The following is a 26,973-nucleotide window of genomic DNA, read 5'->3' as shown; positions in this document are numbered from 1 at the left end:
CTCTCTCTCTCAGCCCTGTTCATGCTGTATCTCAAAATGAATAAATAAACTAAATAAAAAATTCCCATTTTACTAAAACTGAAGAAACCTGAACACAGAAAGTGTCTCCGTCCAGTCAGGCTGTACTAATGAAATACTGGGTGGCTTACAAACAACAGAAATTTATTTCTCACAGTTCTGGTGGCTGGCAAATCCAAGGGTGAGGCACCAGCATAGTCAGGTTCTGGCCAGAGCCTCTTTCTGGTTCACCTCGCCTTCTCACTGTGTCCTCACATGGTGGAAGGGGCTAGGGATGTCTATAAGATCTCTTTTATAAGGCATTAATCTCATTCATGAGGGCTCCCCCCCTTGTGATGTAAGCTCGTCCCAAAGGCCCCTCCTTCTAATACCATCATCTTTGGGGGTTAAGATTTCAGCATATGAAGGGAGGGGGCACAAAGCGTACAGACTACAGTTACTCAGGCAATCTGGTTCCAGAATTCAACCTCTTAATCCCTTCAGGTAGAATGGCTCATCCATTGTCAGTCACATCTCTGTGCAACTCTGAGCAAGCATAGGTGAAAAGACTCAGAGCTGCTCATCCCAGGTCTCTTTGGACCCACCATGTCTCTCACCACCCCCCACCCCAGACTGCCACCCTCTCCAGGTCTGGATACTGCTCCTTACACAGCTCATCTCTTCCTGCTTCCCTTCCCTCCCCAACAATGTCTTTTTCCCTGTTTGACCCTAAGCCCCATGAGGGTAGGGAACATGTCATGTCAGTTTCCCCTCATACTGTGCCCACCACATGGTGGGCACTGAATCAATGTTTGCGGGAAGAAGACATTAATGAGTGAAAGGAAGTGATGTTTGCACTGTAGCGGGTAATGATAATGTTCCACCTGGGTCCCCTGGAATCCAATTTCCATGAGTTGCCTTTACACTTTTGCGGGGTTTTCAGCAACCAGCGCCTGCAGCTTTTCTCCCATCCCTCAGCCTCCAGTATGAGCTTTACCCCGAGAGCAAAGAACCAACAGTGCCAGGGATTAGATTTCCAACCCATCCTTGACCCCAGGGGCTGTCGACTAGGACTGTTGAGTGCCCAGTGAGAACATCCAACTCCCTTGCCTTGGGCTGGGACAGCTCTGAAGACTGACTCACACTCTACAGCCTCCCCGGGACAAGAATCCTTCCCTTCCCCATCCTGTTTCTGGGAAACCCAACTTCAAACATTAGGTCATTTAAAAAAACTCCTCTGTTAACAAATATGCCTGGAGATTAGAGGATTATTAAGAAGATACTATACTTGCAGTTTTGTCATAAAATAAAACTTATTCTAAAACTATCCTGGAATCAATGTGATTTTACACTGATGAACCAAAGATAGTTTAAGATGTTGTAGTGCCTGGGTCATTGCTGCAAACCTCAGGCACTTCAGCCGGAGACTTCCGGTGGGCAGAAAGTTGGATGGTCGGCAACTCGTCCATTGCCATCTCTGCAGGGAAATGGGCAGAAGATGAGTGGCAAAGCATGGCTCAATATTAAAACTCACAAAACTGATCTCGAACTGTTATGAGAGTTTTGTAACATAATAATCATGAGACCCATGGGGATAGCCTTGTAGGATAAAACCCACATCAAATAGGTTTTTGAGATAAATATGGCCACCTTCCAACATTTGTCTACTGGTATTTCCTTGACCTTTTAAGAGAAGACTTGAGGGTAATAAATGGAAGCACCGATTTGGCCAAAAGGGTCCCAAGGGACCAAGAGACACATTTTTCACGTCTACAGCTTAAGAAAAGTCAAGGACCTAATGCATGTAAATGAACTCGGAAAGCCACATTTGCCCTCCTGTTTCTAGGCAGCCGCTGCAAGTCACTTGGACCTTAAATGGGAAGCAACAGTGACAAATGCATTTATGAACATCCTCATTTAAAACAAATGGCGCCCTGGTTTCAGGGTTCTAAATTGAGAAGTTAGTAGCAAAAAGAGCTGCTCCAAAATCCATACTCTATGAAATCCACATAGCTCATGAGGAGAATGATAAAACTATAGATCATGGCCAATTATGCTTCAAGGAAAGGTTTTAAGCCTGCTGCATTCATAACTCCCTCTTGGAATAAAGGCATAAACATAGAACATAATGTCATAGCTAAGCTGCCTCATGCTGCTATATTTTTGTAAATAAGATTCATAAGAATAGAATACTGTAAGGGCACCTGGGTGACTCAGTCAGTTGAGGGTCCAACTCTTGATTTTGGCTCAGGTCATGATCCCAGGGTCATGGGATCAAGCTCCGTGTCAGGCTCTGAGATGAGTGTGGAACCTACTTGGGATTCTCTCTCTCTCTCTCTCTCTCTCTCTCTCTCTTTCTCTCTCTTTCCCTCTGCCCCCTCCCCTACTCATGTTCTCCCTCTCTCTCAAATAATTTTTTTTAATATTTAAAAAATTGAATGCCACGATCAGCAAACTTTTCATGAATAGTATCATGATTACTAATGCTCAGATTCAAGAAACCTGAATTCTTTACCGGGATGGAGGTTGTGAGTCTTTCAGAGAGAGAGAAGGTAAAGCAAAGACACCCCTACACCATGTAGTGACGTAATTTATGCTGACATCTTTCTTTTTGGAGAGAGAGAGAAAGAGCCGCAAGCTTGACCTGAACTGAAATCATGACCTGAGCCGAAATCAAGAGTTGGACACTCGGCCAACTGAGCCCCTGTGGTAACATTTTTATGATGTCATATGTATGACATCATCTAAGAGTGCTCCTGGAAGAGACTCTAATTGAAGTTTTTCCTCTCATTGCCACCTCGTGTGTTCAGATAAAAAAGATGTATACAAAGCAGTGGAGATCTGGGAATATGGATTTTTTTCTCATTATGAAATGAGCACTAATATCCATATTGATGTATGGATGTAGATGTAAGCCATTGCAAATCCTTCACTGCCTTCACTCTCAAATCAGCAACTGTGGGATAGAGTCACTCACAATATTTTGACATGAAGCAGGAATTAAACACCAAAATGGGCGTCCTTGTGGAAACCTAACAAATGTTGTAAACTAAGAATGAGTCTGATATGCTAGAAAGAAGGTCTCCTCTCACTGGTCTGCCATGACCAACCCTGGCCTCACAGGCCAAACACTGCTTTCTCCATAAATTTCTCTATAAATAATCAAGTATGAGGAAGCCCAAGACAAGCAGGTAAAGTCAAGTTTTCCATTCTTCTTTTTGATGTCCTCCAGCCTGAAATCTTTTTAAGTGGCCTATTTGTCTTTTAAGTCATGAAACCTCCTCTAATAATCACGTTAGTTAGCTAGGAGCTTCCTTCAAGCTACTCTGTAAGAATAAGCAAAATAAAATCAGAAAATACAGTTAAAATATAAATATGGAGAACACAGTTGCCTGTGTCCACATTATTTCCAAAGGGAAAAGATATTTATAAAGGTGAGCTCTAATTCTGATACACTGATGAGTTCAAAATCTTCATGCACAATATGAACAGTGAGAACGATAGCTGACGTTTATTGAGAACTTAATATATGCCAACTGTTATTCTACAACTTTTGTATGTAGTAGCTCATTTCTTCCTCATTGTGACTCTGTGGATGGTACCTTCTTTACACCCATTTTACCCATGACACGATGAGACGTGGTTTACTTAGTCACAACCCAAGACAGTCTGGTTTCAAAGCCGGTGCCCTCCCCTGCATGCATGGATGGGCAGGGCTCTGAGCCCTTCCTTGCTGGTACAAAACTATTTTTAATAATTATTCTCTGTTATTTTATTCTCTAAAACGGGGGAGGCCAGGGGCCATCTTAATAAATTAGTGTTTCTTCGGGCACCTGGGTGGCTCAGTCGGTTGGGGGTCCGACTTCGGCTCAGGTCATGATCTCACAGTTCATGAGTTCGAGCCTCGCTTCGCACTCTGTGCTGGCAGCTCAGAGCCTGGAGCCTGCGTCAGATTCTGTGTCTCCCTCCCTCTCTGTTCCTCCCCTGCTCATGCTCTCTCTCTCTCTCTCCTTCAAAAATAAATTAAAACATTTTTAAAATTTTTTTTAAAAATTAGTGTTTCTTCTCTTAGTAGGTTTTTTTAGACTATCTATGAATTATACAACCATAGCTTGATGGATTCAAGTCCCAGAATCCATTTGTTAAAACAGCCAAGGATCTGCAAATCCTTGCTTTTGGAGCTTCCACATTTATAAACAAGCCTGCACTAGAATTCAGCATGACTTTCGAGTCAGTCTGTGGAAAATGCAAGTATGTAATACAATCAGACTTCATTTGGGCCATCCCTCTGCTGCTTAGGCACATTGGCAATGAAAGATCTGAACGCATAAACTTGGCAGCAACTTCAAAATATCCAGTTGGTCCTAGAATGCCAACGTGCTCATTATGTACATTTGTTGTGCCTGGGCTCCCCGCTGTCCAAATCTACCCTGAGTCTCCAATCAAGAAGAAGTGGTGATAGGAACACTGCTAATATGACATGACTGGGGACAATACAGAGTGACATGACCCGAGGTGATGAAGGAAACATTTATGGCTTCCCTCCCATTCCCTCCCCCTCCCTGCCACATATGTTGATGCATATTACATCCCTGCCTTGGCAGTCACGGGCAGAAAGGCCCAAAGATATTTATGAAGCTGTATCCATCAACAACTCCAATGGCCCACCTGAAATGCTGTCAACTTGCACACTGACTAGTACCCGCCGTCTGCACGCGCCACAACTCCTCGCCTTCAGTTCTAGCTCTACGTCCAGGGGCCAGCAAGGCATCTCCCCAGAGCCCCCAGGCCTTTCGCAAAGACCTAGGGATGCAGGGCAAGAAATAAGAGAGTCATCAAGTCGGCATTTGCTCCATTAAGAGGGAAAGGCAGCAAAGGGAGGAAACTAGGACCGGGATATAGAGGAAATAAACATTAAAAATCACCAAAATCTGTACATCTGTGGTTGCCGAAGCAACCTTCCAGAGAAGCACAAGGATACCCGTTCCTGGCCCTGTAACACAAAGGCTGAGAGCCTGCCCTTAAGTAGCCACTTTGTTTCTCATTCAGAACCATAGCTGACCCTTGATATAACGCCTGAATTTACAGCAAAGGTCCTTTACGTAGGACCATGGCCGAACAATACACTCACGTCCTAAATGGAAGGAATTCTCCAGTATCATATCCAGAGAGGACTTCCATAATTTCCTATTTGAATTTTTGATTGACCGAGGTGTTAGGGAAATGTCTTACAATTTCTAAAAATATTTTCTCGGGGCGCCTGGGTGGCTCCGTCGGTTAAGCATCCGACTTCAGCTCAGGTCATGATCTCGCGGTCCATGAGTTTGAGCCCCGCGTCGGGCTCTGGGCTGATGGCTCAGAGCCTGGAGCCTGCTTCCGATTCTGTGTCTCCCTCTCTCTCTGCCCCTCCCCCGTTCATGCTCTGTCTCTCTGTCTCAAAAATAAATAAACGTTAAAAAAAAATTTAAAAATATTTTCTCTTCGTTAAATACGAAGGATGGTCTGTCTTCTTCAGAAAACATTCTGCATGTCCTGATCTAAATTTTGCACCTGAAATTCAGGGACAAAATGGCCTCTTCAACACTAAAATCAAACTGCACGTGATTTAATTTTTCTTTGAGCTTAAGAAACTTATTTTGAGATCTGTCTGAACCTGGGGAATTTCATTATAATTTTAACTTTTATTGCATAAAAGAAGGGTAAACATAGCAGCTGGCACATGAACTGAGAATGGTGTACTAATAGGCTGTCTGTCCTTGCAGTTTGGGGAAGGTATTCCTAAAGAATCTTCTCACTTTGGGAGTGAAAACAGGTACACAGTACAAACTCTTTCCCCGAAGGTGGCTAAGCCAAAAGCAGGGAGAGTTTTCACTTAACTATTTGCCACGATTTGCTCCATCTACACTATAAAAGCAGGAAACCAAGAACAAGAACACTATAAAAGCAGGAATTTTAAATCCCATGGTGGTAATCTGGGATAAGACAGGGTTTCTTTTAGACTGATGAATGAGAATTTTTTTTCTCCTTAAAATGAAAATCACTCTTGTCTTTTAGGAGAGAGATAAAGGCAAAAGACACATAAAGTAATGAGCTTAAAATGGATTTTCACTTCTTAAAAAAAAAATCTGCTTCAGGTCAATGGGATTTCTGTAGAACCAGTTATGTGAAATTCGATTATAGATTAATAAAGAAACCAAAGAGATAAGGATATCACATTAATGGAAAAAGAATTATTAAATTCCTGTCCTTTTTTGATGTTTCCTCTGACAATTAGTATTCCCGTCCTCATCAGGTGATACAAAACTCTAGGCAAAGGTCCAAAGGAATTAAGCAGTAAAATATGTTTTGAGGGAAAGAAAGAAGGAAGGAGGAAAAGAAAGAAAGAAGAGAGACTGAATTGAGAAAGTAAAGAAGAAAAGTAGAAAAAGAGTTTCTGGGACCTGCATTACGTATGGCATTAATTTTTTTCCCACCAAGTCTTAGTCTTGGCAGGCTTCCACTCAAATGCAGGAATTTCATGGATGTGGGAACGGGTGATGGAAAATGCATTATTATACACAACGATCGTTGTACTTGAGAGGAACTATATGGGGAAAAAATAACACCCTAGAATAAATACAAATGAAATTCATGTATCAAAACCAATACTGTGAAAATAGTTTAAATGTTTCTTGAATTTATATCTAGTCATTAACCTAAATGCAGATTTTAGTTCAGGCTACACTTTTGCCTCATGGTCAGAAGGCCTGAAAACCTGTGGCGTGGAAAATTGGCAGGATAAAGAATATTGAATTGGTCTCCATGGAAAAACAGGTTTTGGCAGCTATAACCTCCTCCTTGAGTGGGTTCCCCCCCAACCCAAGTCAAATTCTCCTCTCTCTTTCCTTGCCCCAGGAAAAAGACCAAGGGAAGACCATATATTAGCTTAGACAGCAAGCAGATAGATATCAACATGGCCATTCACCAAAGGACCTTCCTCATTGGCCTTGAACCCCATAGTCAGGGTGAGCCCCCCTGCCCACCCGCCCCGCTGAAAGTCTCAACCCTAAGCTCACCCTCTGAGAGCACAGAGGCTGGAGGTTTCTATTTCTACTGACTTTGGTTTCCTTCTTCCTTGAAGAAAGGGAGTGAGGCATCCATCTTACCCAATGACCCTAAAAGAAACTGCAATTCACAAACGAAAATGATAAATTTATTTGCAGAAATCCTTCACATCTGTCCCTCCCCTCCAATCCTGCTCCAAACCTACTTTAATCCACAACCAGTCTGCTTACCTCAAGGAAGGGAGACATTTCCCCAGGGTTTTATTTAGGCTAGGGGACAAAATCCAGGGACTTCTTCAAAGTCACTCGTCCACCTGGCAAGACTCTCACGGCCCGCTGCAACCACAAGGCCCACCTCACTCTCTCCTGGGGCTAGTCCTGAACCCAGTCTCCACTCTTTTCTTTCCAGCCTCCTTTCCAGCCACCCGCCCCCACCCCCACCCCCTACCCCGCCACCCCAAGAGCCCACAGCTTCAGAGTGAATGTTCACCAGGCTCCCTCTGGTGGGTTCCGGGCCCTTTGCATGAGCCAGTTGAGTGAGAACTTCTTCCCCCACATGAATGTTGTATCCTTGTGCTGTGCCTCTCTTGGTGGTTCACCCTGATCTTTTCTCTCTTTGCAGCTGGTTAATAATCCACTAACAAGTCAGGCTGCAGCGGCTGCAGCCGCCATGGGCTCCATAGCAAGCTCACAGGCCTTTGGCAATGCCCTCTCCAGCCTTCAGGGGGTCACGGGTCAACTAGTTACTAATGCACAAGGACAGGTGAGTGGGAGATGGGAACAAGAGTGAATCTTTATGGCAGATGGAACTTGGAAAGGAAATGAATTTCTTTTGCATGACAGTGATATGTAACCGCATCTATTCGAGGCAAATAAATAATGTTTACTAGCAATGTCAAGAATAGGAGAAGGGTTGGGAGGTGTTTCTCTATTTTAGAAACAAGATTTTTTTCCCCCTTCCTCTAGAATGTCTTACGTTTTTATTTTGTTTTTATTTCTGTACAACGGTTCTTGTTCTGACCTTAACTGAAGGAAATACTTTTCGTGATGGGGCAGTCTTTAAAAAAAAAAAGTAAATTTTAAAAACAAAACTTCAGTTCTGCTTATGTATTTATTCTTTTTAAACTGGGACGGTGGGGGAAACTGGTAAGTTTCCTTCTCTAATTGCTCTAAGATTTCTAAACTAGTCCTAAGCAAGCCAATTTCTGACTAATATGGGGACCTGATGGAAAGAATCGGGCCGTCCTGTAAGAGAAACAAAGGAAAGGGGGGAGAAGCCTCTTGCTGATTCTCCTGGAAGCTCCTGGGAGTTTCTTGTATGCCTGCAGGCTTACTTCAGTCTGCCGGGGCCATCGAACCTTCCTCATGTCATGGGCAGCGTGACGGTTCCCTTACACCACTCGTGTGGCCACGTCGTGGTCCCCAGGACACTGACGAAGCTTCATATGAGGGCAGCTCCCCCTTTAAGACCCCAGTAAACCTGAAAGCTCCATGAAGAGCAAACTGGAGTTAAAGCTGAGGGGATCAGAAGTACCCTCCGTTCAAAGGCTTGGCACAGACCCTCGGTGGTTAGGGCACCTTCACCTCAACTGTGGCCGTTGCTGAGGGTGGAGGAGCAGGTAGAAGACGCTAGCATCATCTCCAGGATTTTTCCTCCCAGAGTTATTTTACGGATCCCTGCTTGGCCTGCTCTGTGGAGAACAGGAATTGCAGTGTCTTGAACCCTGTTTTTATTTTACATAAAGAGTAAACAGAGATGCATTATAAGCTAAACCGTCTCAATCTACGTCCCAGGGAAAAAAAGCTGACCTTGTTATATTTCCTGGGCGGGTGCAGGATTGTCCCGTCAGAACCCCGAGGGCTGAACGATGGAGCTTGTCAAAGAGCAGCCCCAGGTAATGAATCATCTTATCACAGGTGCACACCACACATATTAAAGGAGGGTTGTATGAACACGGTGCCCTCCACAGTCACCTTTCAATGTCGGCTTTAACCCTTGTTCCAATCCCTTTTCATCAAAGGATCATTTTATGCAGCCGGCTCTAAATGGAGGCTCTCAAAAGCCTATTAAGATTTCTGAACGGACAGGGTTTGGGTGTGGAGGAAAAGTTGGTTATAATATCTATAACTCACACTCAGATCAGGTCAGTCCTGGAAGCTGCTTCCTAGAGTTATGCCCCAAATGGAACACCCCAATTCATTCCTGCCAGGCAGCTGGCCCTTGAGATGTAAATTTTAAGAGGTCCAGATGGAAAGCATATCCACCGATGTGCATTTCCCCCTGATTTTTCTGTCCCAGTGTCCAAGTAAAATGTGCCACTGTGCCCCACCGCTTGAGAATTTGTGATGGAGAAAATGCTTTATTGCTTAGGAGTTATTAGGAGTGTATTCTTCCGGTGATTTAATGGCTGATCATTTTGCCAGTTACAAATCCATCCCCTTCCTAGGGGCTAGAGTTACAGCCTTTGCTCTGTTTGGCCTTTGCCGACTTCCATCCCAGGGGGGTAGCTCTCCCGGCCCGAGAGTTCCCACAGGAAAATGAGCTTTCAATTAAAACCTTGGTTCATACTCTGCGTATGTAGAAGAAGGCCCGATTTTATTTTAAAATTCTTCTGTTTTAGACACTGTGCTGATAGGTGATTTGATATGGTCCACAAATCTCCTAAAGTGGGAAAGGAAAAAAAAAAAAGACCTACATTCACAGAGGAATCAATATTGCCCGCTCGTGATGTCTTGTCTGAGAGTTTTAGAAACATGCCCAATGGTACCATGTGCCAGAGACGACCAAGCTACTCCCATTTCCAAAGTAGATGAATTGGCCATGTTCCCGTAGTGCTGTGGGGTTTTTTTTTTTTTTTAATCTTTGTAATATAAACACAATCATCTTCCCAGAAAAAAAAGCATATGCCCTGCACTTCTTGATACAAAGATACTCATGTGAGCCTTATGAGGTGACCAGATGGCACCAAAAAAGGAGGACAAAAATTATTTGGGGTGTGTGTGTGTGTGTGTGCACGCACGCGCGCTCCTTTTGCTTGTATTAATGTGGTACAGAAAAATAAGATCACGTTGGAATCAGGTTAATACAATTAGCCTTGCTCAAAAAGCCGTGTAAACTAGAATTACTTTATCCAGCCCATTTTCAATCCCTTAAAAATCTCCACAGAGCTTTCCCAGAAAAGGTACAAAGAGAAAACTCTTAATATATTTATAGATTCTTTCATTTGAGTTCTTGACATCAACTATTTGTTACATTGGAAAGTTTGCCCAGAAGAAATAACATTAAACTCTACACCTATGTTTGAAAAGCATGTTTTATGCCACTGATACTTTGGGGAGGTCGGGCTGTCGAGGTGGCACAAAATACCCTGATTCTTGCTCTCCGCTGCTAAGATTTTCTTGGCTACCTGGAAGCCAAGAGAGGATTAGCCGGGAAAGAGCCCTCACTGAATTCGGATCTGCCTGAGATACGGTTTAAGCTCCCCTTTCTTCTCATTTTGGACCTGGGAGAAATCAATGACTTAACTTCCCTAAACTAGAGCCTCATCCTCAAAGCTCTAAGGTAGCCCCTGTGAGGAGGCCTGTGCCAGTGGCGATTCTAGATTCCAGGTCTTCCCACTCAGTGAGGTGGGCACCCTCCCCACACAGGGAGACATGTCCCAATCCCAAAAAGAAGAAAGCCCACCCCCTGGGACTTGCAGCTTGGTTTCCTTGTCTTGGAATCTGATTGTTTCTATTTACTAGATTTCAGTGCATTTAAAGGGAAGGGAAATCTCCATTTATTTATGGTCTTTTATTTCCCGTTCTTTGGTTTATTTATCTTAATTTTTTAAGTTTATTTTGAGAGAGAGAGCATGCAAACAAGGGAGGGGCAGAGAGAGAGAGAATGGGAGAGAGAGAATCCCAAGCAGGCTCCACACTGTCAGCGCAGAGCCCAACTCGGGGCTCGAACTCATGAATTGTGAGATCACGGCTTGAGCTGAAATCAAGAGTCAGATGCTTAACTGACTGAGCCACCCACCCTGGTGCCCCTGCTTTTTTAAAAACCAGTAGTTATCAGTTCATTCTCTTACCTTTCTGACTCTGCCATTCATTTTCAGTTAATACAGAAGTCAGATATTATTCCAGAGAGTGATTAATTCTAACAGAAATTCTGCATTCTAAAGTCACAAAACACATATCTTACCCAGGAATGTTATAGTATTTTAAAATTATATCATACCCAACTTCATCCTGAAGGAGCAAGTTCCCTATTGGTGATTGGCGATCATGAAATTTATCATGACTATCACAGTGCTGAGAATAACATTCTAGGGCTGTTTGCTTACCAAATCAGGAACTCATGTGAGTGTGGAAGCCAGACAATGAGATGAGCACCAACTATAGACTTGTTTGAACCCCAAGTCAGCCAGTAACTAACAAGCTCTGTGACCTTCAGTAAATTACTTGAGCTCTCTGAACTTCAGTTTCACCATAAAATAAGGATAGATATAAAATCTGAGTCCCTAGATTATGAAGATTAGGTGAGGTAAGGTGTGTAAAAAGCCTACCATGGTCCATGAGTATACAGTTAAAGACTCATACTAATAAGTGGCTGCAATAATTATCATCATCTTCATCATCATCATCGTGGTTTAGAGTCTTGTCTAGCATTTTCTGGAAACCTATCTTTGGTTTGGGTATATATAGCAAGAAGTAGTACAGCATACAGGCAAGAAGAATGGGTTCTAGAACCAAACAGCCATTCATCGGCTGTTGGACCTCAGGCAATTGACTTACCCTCTCTCGTGCCTCAGTTTCCTCGTCTGAAAAATGGGGATCAAAATGGAAGCAGCTTCTAGGATTTAAGAGCTTAGCATGTAGTCAGGCACATAGTCGTCATTCAATAATGCTAACACTCAGTATATGCTATCTGTGATTATTAGTCTAGGTGCGATATGGTTGCAGTTCACACTGAGTGTGCTCGCTGTGTGTGTGAGGAGTTTGAGAATGTGAGAATCTCAGCAGAGTAAAACATCAAGTTACTTTAGGGAAATCTTATCCTTACCCTGGATAGTTCAGTAGGGGGCGTGCGTGTGTGTGTGTGTGTGTGTGTGTTCTTAACACTCATTCAGTGGGTATGTTCAGGATTTGGCAAGTAGATTTCCCATCGATTTGTTCAGCTCTAGAATTGGCTTCCCTTGTGCCCCTGGCAATATCTCCTTATTGGCATTATTGCAGAAAAGTAAAAGCAAATGAAATTTCATTTTATCCTGGGGCTAAGGAAAAGCATTTTACATTTTAACTGAAGCTCAGAATGTTTCCTGATGAAATTAGTTCTGGACCGCTGTGAAATTTTCTTAAGTGGCACCAAGTCAAGCCAAAGTCCCTCCCTCCCTTCCTTAAAGAGCCAGTCAAGTAAAACAAACAAACAAACAAACAACATTACTTTTCCTAATGTATAGAAAGAAGAAAAAATTAAAAGCACTTGCCCATTCAATTCAGTACCCAAGAATACACATAGCATTATATGAATAAATAATGGCTGAGCAGAACACTTTAGCCAGACGGAAGGATTTGCAGTAGGTAGGAGCTGCCTCCTAAGAGGAACACAGGCCAAAATGGAAGAAAAGCAGTCTGCTGACACAATAGTAGCCTATGCATCGTAGCTTAAAAAGGACACCCTTGAATGTGCAAAACCACGAAGGGTGAGTTGCTTGTATTCAGCAGCCCTGGGCTGGAGGAGGGCAGGTGGCGAGGCAGGAATGTCACCAAGTACTGTGCTTGTGCACATCGACATTCTAATATCCTGACCTTCAAATATGTGAAAAACATTGTCTTAGAATTGAAGAAACATGATGTGTACTTATGTTGGGGAATTCCTCTGAATTCGAATAATCAAAAGCTAAAGAACATCTCTCGAAGACGGTAGAGCAGCTAAGACCATGGGCTTGGAAGGAAACAGGTCTGATTGGAACACATTTCTAGCTATGTGGTCTTGGGGGTCTTGGGTAAGTTATGGAACTTTACCGAGCCTCTGTTTTCCTCATCAGTGAAATGGGAGTGATAAGATGTGTCACATACATTGTTGTGGGGTTAAACATGACAGTAGCAGGAAATGTGTTCAGCACAGTGCCTGATATGTCTTAAGTATTTAATAAATTACATGAATGTATCAATAAATCAATGCTATAGCTTTTTAGAATGAAAAGCTGGCAATGGAGCCTGAACTATGGGTTGCTAAAGGAATTCAACACCTAATTTAAATAGAAAGATGAGAATCTTTTAGAGAGAATCACTACACGTTGAATGGAAATGAAGCTATAATAAATGCAAATCTCAGCCAAAGAATTGAGATATAATGAATTTATTCAGTAAGTGTCCATTGAACTTCTCTGTGGGTTTTATTAGATCTGTGCAGGAGAACAAATAAAACCATAGCTGCCCACGTTTGTAAAACTAATTTCAAACCCTGTGCCAAGGAGATAAAGTGTGCAACTTTGACAGTGTGACCAGAGCAAATGAGGTACATTAGACACATCCAGCTAAAGCCATTTGATCAGGAATTTAGGGAGTTTTGCACATACTCTTTTATTCTATTTTTTATAATGAACCACATTAAATGTATAAAAAAGCGAAAAAATAACTTTTTACCAAAAAAAATTTCAAAAGGATCGTTGCTCAACCACATTAACGTAAGATTAACATAAATGTTAAGATATTAACATTTTTCCACATAAGCTTCAGCCCTCTTGCTTATTTTTAAAAGAAATAAAGGGATAAAGCTGAGACCTTGGCACTCTCCCCCCCCCCCCCCCCCCTCCCAAGGTGATACTGTGATAGCATTGGTAATTCGTTTAATGTAAGTTTTGCATCTTTACTAAAAAATTATATCTTTTTTAAAAGGTACAAAATCATATGTACAGAATACCATTTTTAATACAAACAGTACAGTATATTGCTTACACATTTTGCATAACTAAGAATCAAACATGGTTTGTTGAAAATACAGGGTAGGTGTCTGCATATTCTTCCCCAAATATAAACAGAACAATCTATTTCGGTAATGGTTTTGGTCATGTTTTTAAACCCAAACTCAAAACAGTCTGACAAAGGATTTTATTTTCTCCTTTGCAAATATCACTATACAAAGTCTTAAAAAGTGTAAAAATTCAATCACATGCACTGGAATACACTTCAAATAAGCTTCTTTTTTTTTTTTTGTCGCATTTTTTAACACTTTTTAAATCAGCTCTTTAGAGACTCGGAAAGAAATGTTCATGGGGTTAGTAATATTATAAGAATTTTACCCTGGCTTCATCTCAGTAATAAAGATGAAACAGTAGCAACAATAAACAACCTCGATCTTTCTACTAACATATCAAATTTCCCCTTTGAGCCCAATTGAGAGCTTTATTTCCTCATTTCGGAAGAGGCCATTGCATTAAAGCAGCGTCTCCCTAAGTGTGCGCCTTGGAAATGAACGAGCCCTTGGAGACGGCGCACAAACCAGGGTTCCCCGGGCTGGACGCCGGGTGGCGCCGCGCCCCTGGCGCCACCGCTGATGTGTTCGGATGGGGCCGGGCAATTCTGTTGTGACGCGCCGCGGACCCCCTTTAACTTTTCCTGATCCTGCTTTCCCCAGACTTCCTGTCTGCAACATTTAGTAGAGTTGACGTCGGCAAAGCGCACTTCGGGAAATGCTGCGGGAACTCACTTCCTATCCACGCTTTGGATCGTGTGATAATGATTTAAATCGGAAAGGAGCCCCCTCCTGGGATTTGCGCGCTGAGGTCCGGAGGGCGCGCACACACCTGGGAGCGCGTTTGCGGGGAGCAGGTGGACAGCGCGGCTCTGCCCCCGGGGCTGTGCTGGCAGCGCTAGGCCAGTCCCCCGGCTCCCGCTGGGACGCTCTCCCCCGAGCGACAGGTCAGGGCTGGAGTGGAGGGTGCCGGTTGGGGGGGGGGGGGGGGGGGGGGGGGGGGGGAGTGACCCGAGGCCTGGCCCTCGGGTCCTGGGTCCTCGCCCTTCTGAGGAGTGGGGCTCCCTGGACGGTAAACGGCGCTAATGAGCCCTGATGGCCCAGGGCTCCGCAGTGATTTCGCGGGAGATGAATTTGATGGGAAGCCTCGCTTCTGGCGCGGCTCGGCTGCTGACACGTAGGACGTAACCGGGTCTCAGAGCCGGTCAACGCCAGCAGCAGAAGCGCGCTCTGTCCCTCATCATGACAGCCAAATGTTCAGCCCAGACCTTAGCTGCCCTACCAGAGGTCGCTCCTCCCGCCGCCCCGCGCTCTCCTTCTTGCCCCCATTTTTAAAATGAAAGGGTTAATCCCGTTAATGCCATCAACCCAAAGAGTTGGCCAACTTGAAGAACTAAAAATAAAGCACCCTCTGAACTCTTTCTCCCTACTCACCACGCCTCAGGGCAACCTGTCCTGTGCAATTAAAGGGGTGGCCAAAAATACACAATTAAAAAAAATAAAATCTCAGTTTAGGAGATTTTCCCTGCAGAATGAGTCAGGAGAGAACCAAGCTCTCTCTTATCTAAAGCAGAATTTTGGATTGTGGTGCTGTTGCTTCCCCCCCCCCCCCGCACCCCCCCCGGCCTCTAACCCCTACATTAAAAAAAAAAAATCTTCATCTATGAGTATTTCGTTTTCCTGGGAATACGGAAATGTGTCCTTGTGTAGGCTCCTCAGTAGAGACTGGGCACATCCTTTGTGGCTAAATAGGAAAGAGGCCAGTTAACTAACGCAGCAACCTAATTAACAGCTGTAATTCTAAACAGGTAACAGTTACCAACCACATGCCATGCACAGAGGGCGCCCTCAGAGCTCCTCTGACTTCTCACATCTTGGTTTCACTAGCGTGGTGAAACAAAATACTACCACCTAATGCTCATGTAGCTTGTTTCAGTGTGCGAAGTTCTAGACCCATGTGAGTTCTTAGAAGAGCCCCAGGTTTAGCTGAACATTCCTTCAGGCTAAGTGGTTTCTAGAAAAAGAATCATGGAATCGATGACGTCTCCCAGGCACTGAGCCTTCACCATGGGGCTGGTATCATCTGTGATCCTGCCAGAGCACTTGACCGTAGTTTGATTACCCTAGCTGTGCACAGGAGCACACTTTTGGGGTGACGCCGCTAGGAACTGGGCAGAACTGACATCCGAGCCCGGAGTCCACACCCATCCTCCCACACCACCCTCACTTGCTTGCGTTTAAAGACCTAGGTTCATTTCCTGGATGTTCTCTTAGATAGGTCACAAACTCGCGAAACGTCGTCACTCCATCTCCAAATGAGAACTGTAATTCTTGCCCTATCAACCTCAAAGATCTCTCTTGAAGGTAAACACATACACTTGAAAACTATTAAAAGCTATAAACCTTGCCAAAATATGTTCTTTTAATCAATATTCTCACCGTTACTATTTTTGCTGATCAAAGGAACTAGAGAACTAGGTTCAGGGAAGTCTCTGATAGAGCAATGAGACAATCTTGATTAAAAAAAAAAAAAAAAAAGACCTCAGGTCTCCACTTTATCTTGCTGGGGAAAAATCAACCTCAAGGCATCAAGGTCTGGGGGACTAGAGGCCACCTGCCTTCCAGCGTGGCATTCTAGCCATGAGGGAAAAGTGGGTTCTCACCAAAGTGAGCTTTTCTGAGCCAAACAGGAAAATCTGTCTCAGTGACTCTTCAGTTGGGGTTTTTTGTAGTATCACACAGCAAAATGATTTTGGAATTGAGGAATTTCCCAAAGTGACAAGGCCTTCTACATTTCTATATCCTTCCCTTTGGAAGCTATCCTTCTAAAGAAGTAAGCCCTTCCAAAGAAAAAGAGAACTATCTAATACTGTATTATGAGTCTAAGAAACCACTGATGTTATGTTATACCATCAATTTAAGAACAGCTTTTTCTGAATGGAAGAAAATACTACCACTTTTTTTTATGTTTATTTTTTGAGAGAGAGAGAGGGAGGGAGGGAGAGAGAGTGTGCGTGCATGAGATGGGAGGGACAGAGAGAGAGGGAGACACAGGATCCAATGCAGGCTCCCCACTGTCAGTGCTGAGCCTGCCAGATGCAGGGCCCAAACCCCAACCATGAGATCTTGACCTGAGCCGAATTCAGGAGTCAGACACTTAACAGACTGAGCCACCCAGGCACCCCCAAAATACTACCACCTTAAACAGATATATCAGTTGTTAGGGCAACCTAATTTCACAAATATTAAAAATAGGAAAAAGATGTGGGAGTCCTATAATTGAGGAAATATGTTATTTATTTGATAAATAACCTTAACCAAATCCAGTGTCAAAAAGACTGTACTGTGGGCTGTACAGTAACAAGTCAAGGATGGAAGTGAAAACTATTTATGTCTCAGTGTTCCCAACTAGAGAATGAAAATTAGACTTGATTTGGGGCTGAGGATAAGGAAAGAGGCAGTACTGAATTTTGACCCAGCTTCCCTAGAGCAACACTAACTTTTTTAGCAAACAATTTTTATGGTTAAGCAGAACATTATTAGAGAGGGACAACCTTCCATTCACATGTGAGATGCATTCAACCTCTAAATAAATGTCCACTGGACTGTTTAATACACCATATGCCCAAAGATGCACCCCAACTTTCTTGTTGACATTATGCATTCTTCTTCTGGTTTTTTTTTAAATTTTTTTAGAGTTTATTTTTGAGAGAGAGAGAGAGACAGAGCATGAGCAGGGGAGGAACAGAGAGAGAGGGAGACACAGAATCCAAAGCAGGCTCCAGACTCTGAGCTGTCATGTCAGCACAGACCCCAACGTGGGGCTCAAACTCATGAGCCATGAGATCATGACCTGAGCCAAAGTCAGATGCCTAACCAACTGAAGCACCCAGATGCCTCATCATGATGCATTCTTCTTAGATACGTGGGCAACATTCCTCAATCATACACCAATAAGGGAGAAATGAGAAATAGATGAGAAATAGGTAAGAGCGGAAAAGTCACAACTCAGAACAGCAAGAGGAGCCAGGTTCAAGTTCAAACATACAGAAGTAGGCCTTGGCACAATCCAATTGAACTTAATGCATTAGCCATAGAACGTTGCTCCAAACTGCTGTTCGTCTCCTCCACTAACCTTGTCCATCTTATAAAAATAACAATAGAAGTAGATCCTAAGAAGACAGAAGACGTCGTAAGTTGGAGGACACAGAATGACGGTAAAGTCAGGATGGGATACAACTTAGAAGTGAATGGCATCAATCACGCCCCACGCCAAGGGCACACACACAAAAACACATTACACATTCCCTTGCTCTGCCACTTGTCAATAGATATTCACAACCGCCCAGTCTCTCAGAGTTACAGAGGTGGACAGTGCGAAGGTCCACATGCTCACGTGGAAGGCACCCGCGATCAATGGCACAGGCGTTGAAGTTAGACACCAACCCCAAGCAAGGCAGCTAGCCTTCCTCGGCTGTGGTTCTCACTTCCACGCACTGACGACGTATCTTTCCCTCAGGGTTATTAGAGGGATTAGTGCTAACGGTAATAAAATTCATAAATTCCTGCCGTCGATTGCACGCTTTCTGCATACCAAAGAGTGCTTAGCATTCGATATATTATTTCATATCACCATTGCACAGCCATGGAATATGGTTTATCCCTATTGTACAGATTAAGAAACTTCTAAGAGCACCCAGCTGGAAATAGCAGGATCCAAACTCAGTTGTGTCTGATACCAGAGATCGCTCTCAGTCACTGTGCTCTAATAATAGTTTAAAACTTTTTGCTTCCGTCACTGATGTATCCCAAGTGGCTAGAATAACACCTGGCCTACATTAAGCATAGACACAGTAATAAAATCTGTGGAGGAAATGAATAGAGCATTTCATATACGCTAATATGCTATTCAATAAGCACCTCACATACATTCATCATTTCATTTCATTCTTACACTGATCGTGCACCATTATCTCTAAAGGAAACAGGGGTTCAGAAAAGTTAACCAGCTTCCCGGGCCACCCACTTAGCAAGGGGGAGAGTCTGGACTCGAGGCCACACGCGGCTGCTTCGAAGCGGGGCTTTCCTCTGAGTGAAACTGCTCTCAGCCTCACGGAAATAAGCGCCTAATACTGTGCCTGCCATATAGCAGCCTTTCCGTAAAGATCACGTGCTCCTTACCTCTCTATATTTTAATCCACTTAGGGTGGCTGATCTAAGGTAGAGTCTGTTTATTATATTGAAGTTTTATATGGAAATGCTTTTAAGGATCCAGTGTTACTGTACCTGATGAAAATGGCATTGTCTACTTACTTAACTTTCTTCAGTTTTCCAAACCACTAATGTTTCAGCATTGTTGGAAGGAGTAAAAGTAATAAAGGATGTTAAATGCTTGGCACAGCCCTGGCGCTTAGTGAGAAGCAAGCGAGGCCCGCCTCTCCCGTCTCACTCCCTTGACCACGTGCGTCTTAGAAGCCATGGTCACTCCGGCATGTAGAGGGCTAGGCTGACGATTTTGAGTCTGATGCCCACACCATTCGTAACAGGTGAAGCCAGCTCCCTTGGCTGGTCGATGACTAGTTTGCCTCTCTAACGTGATTGTGTGGCTGCTGGACACGTAGCATCCACTTTTCCTTTTAAGAAAACGTTGCACTTCATTTCATCAAAAGGCAGGGCCACCAGAGTATTACCCGCTGGGTTCATTTAACTATGTTCGTTTCCTTGATGCTCTAGAATAAAAAGCATTTCCATCTACCTTCAATAAATCTGCAGGTGATGTTAGCAAGCTCTCCCAGGCAACCAAAAGGAAGAGATGGAGTGATGTGTGCAGCCAGAAAAAACAAAAATCTGTTTCAAATTCACATGGAGTTTGAGGGTTTGATTGCAAGTGGATTTTAATGTAGGATTTTTCAGTATCATTGAATTATAAAAGAACTATTTAATTTTTTAATATAAAGAGTAACATCCTTAAGACGAAGGGAACTTAAATCAATTACATTTAAAAGGTGATATTCATGGAGCGCCTGGGTGAATCAGTGGGTTAAGCTTCTGGCTCTTGATCTCAGATCAGGTCATGATCTCTTGGTTTGTGAGTTTGAGCCCCACATTGGGCTCTGCGCTGAGAGGGCAGAGCCTACTTGGGTTCTCTCTCTCCCTCTGTTTCTGCCCTGCTTGTGCTCTAAATCTCCCTCTCAGAATAAAAAAATAAACATTAAAAAAATAAATAAAAAATAAAAGGAGATTTGCAAATTACTTAGGTGAACACAAAAGGAAGTGACATGCATTCTGAGAGCTCATTTTGATTTTTTGAGATCACAAAATCATATACATTTAAAAATATTATTTATTTATTTATGTTTTTATTTGAGAGAGAGAGAGAGAGAGACAAAGCGAGCGGGGAAGGGCAGAGATAGAGACACAGAATCTGAAGCAGGTTCCAGGCTCCGAGCTGTTAGCACAGAGCCCAACACAGGGCTCGAACTCACAAACTGTGAGATCGTCACCTCAGCCGAAGTTGGATGCTCAATCAACTGAGCCACCCAGATGCCCCTACATTTAAAAATATTTTTAAAAGTCGAGTTCCTGCTCCTCTCAGCTCACACAGCGATAAGACAGTAGAAATGGGGATAGTGTTGATGGTTTTAAGTATCTAGATTTCTTCCTGCTATCTAGAACCTAGATGAATCAGAAAGTACTAAGGACTTATCCTTCTCAGAAGGCAGATCCGATACCAAGACCATTGCTAAAAATGCCCTAAATTTTTTAAAGAAGTTAAGTAGATTATCTTATAGCTAGGGATTAATAGTTTTGTGACTAAATGTCTCAATTGTTCTTCAATGTAGGCGTCACTATACCAACTTCTATATTGCTTAACAATATATATGTATAGTTTGCATATGATTTCATCTGGCATACAGAATATGTGAAGTGTATTTCTGATAAGGCTATCCTTCAAAGTAGCTTTTGAAATTAAAAATTCCAAAATTCATACTGCTGGTATAAATTCTAACATTTTTAAGAATTTTTTTAGAGAGAGAGAATGCACGAGCAGGGGAGAAGGGCAGAGGGAAAGAGAAAGAATCCCAAGCAGGCTCCCCACTCAGTGCCAGGCCTGACGTGGGGCCCATTCCCATGACCCTGGGATCATGACCTGAGCCAAAATCAAGAGTCGGAGGCTTAAACCGACTGAGCCACCCAGGGACCCCTAAATTATAAACTATTGAGCTTAGAACAGGTCAGTTGAAAAATCAGTAGAGTGGTGGTTTATTCACAATGATAAATTACATTTTTCCAGGACCAAGTGTGAGGTGCTAGAGTCCACACACACACACACACACACGGACATCTAAAATAGGAAGCCCAGAACTATGAGACACCACCATAGGATGAGTTCAGTGGCCCTTTCTAATTACATCCATTCAAACCTGCCTGCTGGTTAGGGGTAAGAAGGCAGACTGGTCACCTCTGAAAATGAGGATGCCATTTTATGAGAAAAATTCATCAGCATCATTCTAATGAGTTATGGTCTTTGTTGTGAGAAATGAGAAATGCCATGGTCTCACCCTAAAGAACACTAAAAAGCATTACAAAGAAGAAATTGAAAAAGTAATATATGTTACGGTGATGAGAACAACTTCTTTTCTGATTGAACAGATAGATAAATATTGCAAGCAAAGATCAAAATACATTTAATTTTGCCACAACAATGGATATTTTCTTCACAAAAAGCTTATGAATCATCCTGGACTCATGGACCCCGGACGGGGATAAACAGATGCATCTTTAATGACTCTTGGAGTGGTTTCATTTCCCACCCTTCTTTTTTTTTAGATGCTTATTTTGTTGTTTATATTAATTTAAATTTAGTTTTGCAGGCTGAATGCCCCACAGCACTAGGTGATTCTAAATATGAGCAGCACTTTCTTGAGCAATTGCCAAACCTTTCCTTCACCAGTTCCAACTGCTCCAAAGAACCTAGAATATTGGAGACCACTGGTCCCCGATTGAGGGTTTTTTTTGTTCTCATTGCTATTGCTTTCTTTTTTTCCCCCCCTCCCATCTGGGAAGAAATATAAACTATACAGTTCATAGGTCTGGGGCTTCATTTAGGGATGTTTACTAAAGCTTCTAAGGACCAAGGCTGAGTCACACTGAAAGGTGTTCTCCCAAGCAATAAATAACATTAATCTGATTTAGTCCCTTAATCTGGCATCGGCAGGCAGAAGCAGAAATACTTCCCCACACGCTAGGTGTTTTTTGCTGGTATTAAAACTTACAGTCTTAGGCAAAGCCATATAAAATCTTGCAAAAGTTGGCCTTTCTGCAAAATGATGGCTTCACGACAGTTATGATCCTCTTTTGACTGTCCCTTTTGAAGGGATAGATAATGTTTTAGGAATTCCTTAGTGTTGGCAGCTGCAAAGAAATAAATAGTAGTCAGAGTTTAATTTGTAGTCATTAGGGGACAAGGGGAAGCGATCGTGAAAGAACAGATGTTTCCAGTTCATCCTTAAGAATTCGTCTCTGCTATCTGTCACGTGGAACATCCTGCAGGACAAACATACTGACTCTTAAAACAGAATTGTAAAACCTCTTCAGAGACCTGGAAATTGGAGCATTACATCACATTCACCAACATTTCCATTTCCTACCATTGACAATAAAGTGAGAGGCCACAAACTGAAACCAAGGCCACAATGGCTTGACGGCAGTTGATTTTGTAGGAGATGTCACGCGTGCCCTTGTTACAAATTCGCCATGGATTGAACCATGCGTTTTTTAAAATTCCAATGAGGATTCTATAGATAGGAAAGTTGTACCACATTCTTAGACGAAGAGGGAGGGAGCTTTGTGAGAGCGCGGTGGAACTGAGCCCTCGTTTACCACAAAATGAATTCATCCGGATCCTGGTAGTGGAATCAAGACGGCAGATATCTTACGATTGTGCTGTGGCCCTTGAGGAGGAACATCGTTCTATGCAAACAGAAGGTCACTCCCCACCGTGTGCCTGTCATTCTTACTCTCCAGTGGGAAACCAGCAGTTTCAGTGTATGTTCTTGGGGACCAGAGGTCCCGATGGATCTACTTCGACCTATTCCCCTGATTGCCACCTGACTTCTTCAGGCATTAAAACCAGCAAATCACTTTACAGTCAAAGTGATTTTATTTTGGGGCCCCTGGGTGGCTCAGTCGGTTAAGCGTCCGACTTCGGCTCAGGTCATGATCTCGCGGTCCGTGGGTTCGAGCCCCGCGTCGGGCTCTGTGCTGACAGCTCAGAGCCTGGAGCCCGCTTCGGATTCTGTGTCTCCCTCTCTCTGCCTCTCCCCTGTTCATGCTCTGTCTCTCTCTGTCTCAAAAATAAATAAACGTTAAAAAAAATTTTTTTTAATTAAAAAAAAGTGATTTTATTTTATTTGTTTCCAATACATGAAATTCAAAGTGATTTTAAAACAAAATTTAGGGTCATCAGATATTTTTCAGACTCCCCAAAGCTAGAATAGTGCCCGGCACAGAGTGGGCACTCATTAGTGGGATGTAGAAATCAAATTTTAATAATATTGGCCTTCTTCTAAGATTAAACAAAAACACCTGCTACTTTTCAGGAGGAAATAAAAACCACTTGCAATGAAGGGTGAATTCAGCTGTCCAGTGAGCATGCAAATAGTCAGTCCTCAAAAGCAGGGACCGCAGGAGATCACCTCAAGCCACTGATAACTGCAGCTGTTTTCCCAGAAGGAGAAAAGAGCTTGCAGGACTCATCAATGGCAGGGGCTTTAGCATTATATAATTGGTGCCATCTTGACCGTCCCGCCCACTGGGAACCTGGGCTTTCTTCCTCATTGGCAGGTTGCTGGTGCCAGAGGCAGCAAGATTTACAGAACGTTCTTGTTAATCCAAAAAGAAAGGATTTTCACAAATTCAGATGGCTGGGTGATATCCCGGTCTTCTACCTGACAACAGGTGGTATGACCTAGTGCTGGGCACACAGTGGGCCCCCGAAACGATTTGCAGAGTGTGCGAGTGAGTGAGCGAGTGGATATGTAAGGGATCAGTTTGTGCATGAAGCAAATCCATGAATAAAACAACACCCTTAATTTTGAAGCCATTCAGAGTAAAGCAGAAATGTTCAATTGCCTGGCTTTTCCAGACAAAGTTGAAGAGCTTTTATCCCTTTGCTAGAATCATCTACAGTTACCCCCCATACTCCACTCTTTTTGACAGTGAATGTGGCCAATATGTCTGTATTATCTCTTCATACAAATATACTTTCAATATGTAAAATATTAATATTTGTATGAACACCCAAACTCATTTACTCAAAGCCTTTGAGTATATACTAACCATAAGTGATAAATTTCCAAGGAATGGTCATGAACTAAAGTGGCAAGTTCTCTGTCCATTTCCAAAAGAATCTCTCCAAATTTCACTTCCCTTGCCTAAGGAAAATGGCATCTAGTGCTGAAGAGTCTTTTTATTTGGGCTTTTCTGGGAGAACCTTTTCTGTATCACTGGGTATTTCTTTCCAGTCATAGATAAAGCCAGTCCACTTTTGATTCCACATCATGCCCAATCAAACCTTGAGCTAATATCTTGCAAAATTGACCCTCTCCTCTTTTGTCTTCCTCATGCCTCCTTCTAGTTAAGTAAACGCAGAGTGGTAGAGGAAAAACAGAACCACGGAGAAATAAAGAACTCCCAAAGAATCCAGAGCTTACCTATATCTATCATTTAGTAGAGTAGAATAAATCTATCACGCAGATACAATTTGAAAACTTGGGTTGAAGGTGGACACCTATACTAAGTTCGAGAAAAGGATTCATTTCCTGGACACTGAGCCCTGCCCACCAGTCACTGCAGGAATAATCCATACTGGCAATTCCAATGACTCCACTTAGTTCTTATCTCAACATACGATCATCTTGTGCACGTTTAATTTAGTCTTTTGATTATACTCTGGATCAAAATTAGTATTCTGTCAATGTTTCCTAATGCTTGAGTGGGAACCCAAATAAAAGAGAAATAGAAAATGTCACATTTAGAGGTGCCTAGGTGACTCAGTTGGTTAAGCATCCAACTTTGGCTCAGGTCATGATCTCACGGTTTGTGGGTTTGAGCCCCGCGTCGGGCTCTGTGCTGACAGCTCAGAGCCCGGAGCCTGCTTCCGATTCTGTGTCTCCCCTTCACTGTCCCTCCCCTGCTCACACTCTGTGTGTGTCTCTCTCTGTCTCAAAAATAAATAAACTTACAAAAAATTGTAATGCCACATTTACAGTAAAATATGCACGAACAGGTATTACAATGCATCTTAAAATGAAAAATTCACAACAACAACAACAAAAAACCCCACCACACCTGCATTCAGAGTATGGAGTGTGCCAGATTCAGTTGTAGTGTTACTATAATAGGAACTGTCAACAGTTCAGAACGTGGCTGCGGCTGCTAACTTCGTTTTGCCAAAGGACTCAAGAAGGATTCAGGTCCAATAAGAATGATCATTGTATCAACTGAGTTGACTCTTACCTGGGAGACCTGTCAGCTCTCTGAGATGTGGAGTTTCTTCCACAATGTTTGCTGCTACTGGGCCACATAACCAGGGTTCCGGCCGTGCTCTATAAGCAAATCATTCCTATAAGACATCTTTGGAATTGACATGATTTTTCCTGTCTTAGATCATTAGGATCGAGTGGGATCCTTTTCCCCCCTGCCTTATCATTTGGAATTGGAAAACAAAGGCCTAGCCATTAGATTTCTTCTGTCTTCACAATTAAAGACAGTGTTTGAGAGTGAGCTTGGGAGTTTGGGGTAGGCTTGTGCTAATTAAAGAGAAGAGAACAAATGGAGACCCATAATGCACATCTTTATCGTACCTTATAAATACCGCTGATCGCTGATGAGAATAATCTTGCTAAGATACTGCCAAAAGACTATGTCAAAACTCCTCCTGACTCTTCTGACCTTCCCTTGTGTTTGGTATATTACTGTTTTCTCCTTTGGTGGGCACTGGATTTCCCTGTGGTTGTTTTTAGGTTGTCAAAAGGTTCAGTAGAATTTCAGCAGCAAAGGCCTGGCAATAGTTTCCATTTTCAAGTGGGTGGAAACTTCCACACTTAATGTTACACCTAGAGGCAACTACCTCCCCGAACTAAACTGAATTCATAGTTTATGGGAAAGTGTCTATTCTGCTCACAATTTTAAATCCTCCCGTGAGTAGCTTGATAAATCCTCTCTTCTCTCCCAAATCTCTTTCTTGCCTTCATTTCTCCTTTCCCTTCCAAGCATTCTTAGTTAACAAAGTCCTGTGTCCCCTAATTATTCACCCTTAATGGTTAAGGTAAAGGCAGTTTGTATCTTTACCTGTTTTTAAAATTATAGATAGGAATGGCTTAGAAAATACTCGCTAGTAGTCATGATTAAGTCGTGTTTATTTTTTTTTTTAAGTTTATTTTGAGAGAGATAAGGAGGGAGAGCACGTGCATATGCACAAGTGGGGGAGGGGCAGAGAAAGTGGGAAAGAGAGAGAGAGAGAGAGAGAGAGAGAGAGAGAGAATCCCAAGCAGGCTCTGCACTGTCATCGCAGAGCCTGACGTGGGGCTTGAACTCACAAACCATAAGATCATGACCTGAGCCAAAGTCAATGCTCAACCAACTGAGCCACCCGGCCGTCCCAGGTCATGTTCAATTTATACAAAACCACTTAACCATGGGCCCTAAATGCTAAAACTGGAAGAAAACCAAAGAGACAGTACATTCTTCTCACACGTGCCCCTCACACATTCAGGGCTGAGATAGCCTGAAAGGGTGGGAGAGCAGGATCTCTTCGTCACATGATTGACGGTATCCACCCCCTTCCCACAAAGTTGGGGAAAGAGGACAGAACGATATAAGCATCAGAACCTCTCACTGTCTCTGTCAACCTTCTCAGTGGCCACAGGCCATCCCGTCCCCTTGGATTTACATGCAGGCTCTTGCCCC

At 43.0% G+C, this 26,973-nt stretch overlaps 1 protein-coding gene across 1 annotated transcript in view; it reads left to right on the top strand.

Moving 5' to 3' along the window:
- POU6F2 (POU class 6 homeobox 2) overlaps window positions 1-26,973 on the top strand; it is a 461,044-nt gene that overhangs the window by 399,325 nt on the left and 34,746 nt on the right. The window contains exon 7 of the mRNA XM_049642770.1: window positions 7,663-7,803. Within this exon, the coding sequence (XP_049498727.1) occupies window positions 7,663-7,803 (141 nt within the window). The remainder of the gene's footprint in view (window positions 1-7,662; window positions 7,804-26,973) is intronic.

Source organism: Panthera uncia, chromosome A2, assembly GCF_023721935.1.
Source record: "Panthera uncia isolate 11264 chromosome A2, Puncia_PCG_1.0, whole genome shotgun sequence".
Classification (NCBI taxonomy): Eukaryota; Metazoa; Chordata; class Mammalia; order Carnivora; family Felidae; genus Panthera; species Panthera uncia.
Note: the sequence above shows the minus strand (reverse complement) of the source record. Positions and strands in the feature narration are given on the sequence as shown.